General features: G+C 38.8%; 1 protein-coding gene across 1 annotated transcript in view; it reads left to right on the top strand.

Annotated features, from left to right (window-relative positions):
- ANKRD26 (ankyrin repeat domain 26) overlaps positions 1 to 3,672 on the top strand; it is a 67,579-nt gene that overhangs the window by 9,606 nt on the left and 54,301 nt on the right. Inside the window, exon 5 of the mRNA XM_010860050.1 lies at positions 1,271 to 1,380. Within this exon, the coding sequence (XP_010858352.1) occupies positions 1,271 to 1,380 (110 nt within the window). The remainder of the gene's footprint in view (positions 1 to 1,270; positions 1,381 to 3,672) is intronic.

The following is a 3,672-nucleotide window of genomic DNA, read 5'->3' as shown; positions in this document are numbered from 1 at the left end:
GTGAAGAAGGCTGCGTGCCGAAGAATTGATGCTTTTGAACTGTGGTGTTGGAGAAGACTCTTGAGAGTCCCTTGGACTGCAAGGAGATCCAACCAGTCCATTCTGAAGGAGATCAGCCCTGGGATTTCTTTGGAAGAAATGATGCTAAAGCTGAAACTCCAGTTCTTTGGCCACCTCATGCGAAGAGTTGACTCATTGGAAAAGACTCTGATGCTGGGAGGGATTGGGGGCAGGAGGAGAAGGGGACGACAGAGGATGAGATGGCTGGATGGCATCACTGACTCGATGGACGTGAGTCTCAGTGAACTCAGGGAGTTGGTGATGGACAGAGAGGCCTGGCGTGCTGGGATTCATGGGGTCGCAAAGAGTCAGACACAACTGAGCAACTGATCTGATCTGATCTGAAACCCTGTCCAGGACTTGCCAGTATCCATTCCAAGAGTAGGGTTATGTCTTCCAGGTGAAACAAAGATGAGCATGGAGATTAGACATCATTCTCAGAAAGATCTGCTGGTTCAGAGTTTGAGCAGGTAGAGAAGGAAGAGTAGTGGTCCTGGCCGGGTCTTGATTGTGATTAGTTTTCTGCTCTTGGTGTAATTAGCTGCAATAATTGGAGACAATTATGTTATCTAATGTAGTGAGTTTTTGTATTTTATAAATAAATTTAGGTTCAAATTATATAATGGCTGAGATTCTCTAACTTACAAACCACAAAGAACAGCTAATCACCATAACTAACAGTTTCCTGCAACACTTGAATGTTAAAGGTATGAAAAAACACACGTTAGATTTTATTTGGAATTCCAAAGTAGTTCCAGCAATAAAGGTCTAGACCAAATTATTCCATTCTTTGACTGTTTCTCCAAGCATTTTGGGGGCATATTATCTCATTAAATCCTCTTAATCTCCTAGTGAAATAAGGCAGTCAGATCCCAGTTATGTAGAGGAAGACTTTGAATTGAGAAGTAACTTCTCCAGAACGACGAGCAGTTAGTTACAGAGCTAGGATTTCTGAGTTCAAGAGAGTTTTCATAAGCCAAGTTAACTCTAGTTATTTTACTGAGCTATACTGCCCTTAGTTCATGAGTACTTCATTTTCCTTTTCATTCTCCTTTAATTACATGCTAAATAAAATTTGTGGAACTTAGAAACTTGAAATGTATGGGACAATTGAAGTTTTGATATTTGTGATATTTTCTGAAATACTATAAGACTTTGGTAGTTGTTTTTCATATTGGTGTTAAAATATTATCACATTTTTAATACATAGCATTCGCCAACTGATTTCTGAATATAAAGAAGAGAGACCTAAAACTCCTCCTGAAAACAGCAACCCAGGTAAGTCATCTGACAATGAATTACTCTTGGTGATTCTACCATAGATAAAATAGGAATGAGCAACTTTTAATGATGAAAGAACAATGAAAAAGCATATGTAATTTGCATGTGTATTTTATTTTTAAATTAATTTCTTAAGAGTCTAGTATTCCGAATTATTTAAGAAGTTAATTGTAGGGAAACTTAAAATCAGAGACTGTATTATCTTAAAACAAATTCATGTATTTAATCATGGCCCCTAAAATCCTGTATTAGATTTTCTTGTAGATAGAAAAAACTTTTTAAGTTAGTATGATGTGTATTTTCTGTATAATCATATTATAGCAAATTAGACTTCTTATAAAAGGGGAACTTTAATTTTTACAAATGGTTTGCAGTTAGTGAATGAATAGTTAGTAGTTCCTATGTAGTGATTAATCTCACTAAAAAGGTTACCATCGTTACAGCCGGGAACCTCCACAATACCTTCCTGGTAGGATACCAAATGATAAACAATAAGAACTGCAAAGCTGAGCCAATGTGCAGCATACCAGGAAGAGATTATTTTTGAAAGGTACCTACCAATAGTACAGGAGACAGAAAAGCAGTGTCTGGTTGAGAACCAGTTATTTTGCATATTGTTGCACCAACAAGTTCTCTATTACCGACTTCATTCCTTACAGATCCAAGAAGAGTGAGATAGATTGACTTCATTAGAACCAGATGTTTTCTTCTGTGTGTTGGGTAATTGTCATGACAGTATAGTTTTTTTAGAACAAGATGTTCTCTTGCCAGTAGTTAAAAGATTATTGTATAACATATTCATATAGATCAAATTGGGACTTTGCAGATTCTAATAAAAGCACAAAAACATGTCAAATTAACAAAAACACCACCAACGCCCCTCAATGTGGCATCTAGGTCATTGCACAAGCTGTCTGAGGACACCTTTAACTTAGTAGACCTCTATCTAATCAAAGAGGGCTTCCCAGGTGTCTCAGTAATAAAGAATCCACCTGCCAATGCTGGAGACGTGGGGTTGATCCCTGGGTCGGGAAGATTCCCTGGAGAAGGAGAGGGCAACCCACTCCAGTATTCTTGCGTGGAAAATCCTATGGACAGAAGAGTCTTGTGGGCTATAGTCCATGGGGTCGCAAAGAGTAGGACATGACTCAGTGATTTAACAACAACAACATCCGTCAAAGAACTTCTGTACATTGGTTTTACACGTTAGAGGAGACACAGAGATGACATAGAGTCTTGATCTTCAATATGCTCAGAATAGAATAGAGTTGTCCCTGGTTAATTTCTGTATTTTTATAAACAAAATTTTCAAAGAAAACATTCTTATTTATTTGTTCATTTGTTCACTGAAGAAATCATTGTATGTCTTTTATGTACTAAGCATTGTTCTGATGTCACAGAGTGCAAACATATAAAAATCACTGCCTGTGCCCTCCAGGCTCAAGCTTGCAGGACTCCTCGCCCATGGAGTCACTGCATGTGAGTCATCCCTCCAGCATCAGATCACGACGACACCTGTGAAATGTTGTCCAAGAGCACCAGAGTCCATCACTCCCTCCCTCCTTCCATCCCTTCCCTTGTTGATCAGCTTTGGATCTGATGATGTATGCCTTCCAACCTGAAGAAGCATGATTTCTGTCAACATTTGTCATATAATGGGGAGGATTGATATAATGATATCCCTCACTAGTACACAGCACTGTTTGGATCATCATGCTCTTTTTGGTCCAGATACTCTTGAACAATGGAAGGACATAGTCTCAGGAGATTATACTTTTAAAATATATTAGTGTGTATGTATATATATATGTGTGTGTGTGTGTGTGTGTGTGTAACTTTAAAAAAAGGTGAGCTTGTGTGTACCCTACTGCCTGCTCACCACAAGTCTAGTCCCCATCCCCACCACCCATTTGCCCTCCTCCACCTCCCTTTTAAGAGATTATTCTTTCTAAACCTAGGCTCACTACATCTTTCATACTTCTCTTGAATCTGGAAAGAGGGCCAGGAAGACTTTGTTTCCTATGTTTTCCCACGCTCTGAAGTTCATTGCCTGTAGACCAAGCTTCCCTGTGAGAGGATGTTTTCGTCCTGAACTGAAGAGCCAGAGAAGTTGTGTTATGTCCCAGCAAGACACTTGTGTTCTCTGTTCACTGCTCCAGGCAGTGGAAGTCCAGGAACACTGTGCTGTTTAAGCATGCTATTGTCAGCTTATAGTACTGATTCTATTAATGGTGCAGTATCATTTTCTGTCAGTCTCCTAGAGTTTGGTTAGGATTATGGACATTTTAAACAGCAGTTCTTTCTTCTTTTTTTTTGTTTTTTTTTTGATGA

The sequence above is a fragment of the Bison bison genome, unplaced genomic scaffold (genome assembly GCF_000754665.1).
Source record: "Bison bison bison isolate TAMUID 2011002044 unplaced genomic scaffold, Bison_UMD1.0 scf7180017864461, whole genome shotgun sequence".
In the NCBI taxonomy this organism is placed as follows: Eukaryota; Metazoa; Chordata; class Mammalia; order Artiodactyla; family Bovidae; genus Bison; species Bison bison.
The sequence above is the reverse complement of the archived record's forward strand: the minus strand, read 5'-3'. Positions and strand labels throughout refer to the sequence as shown.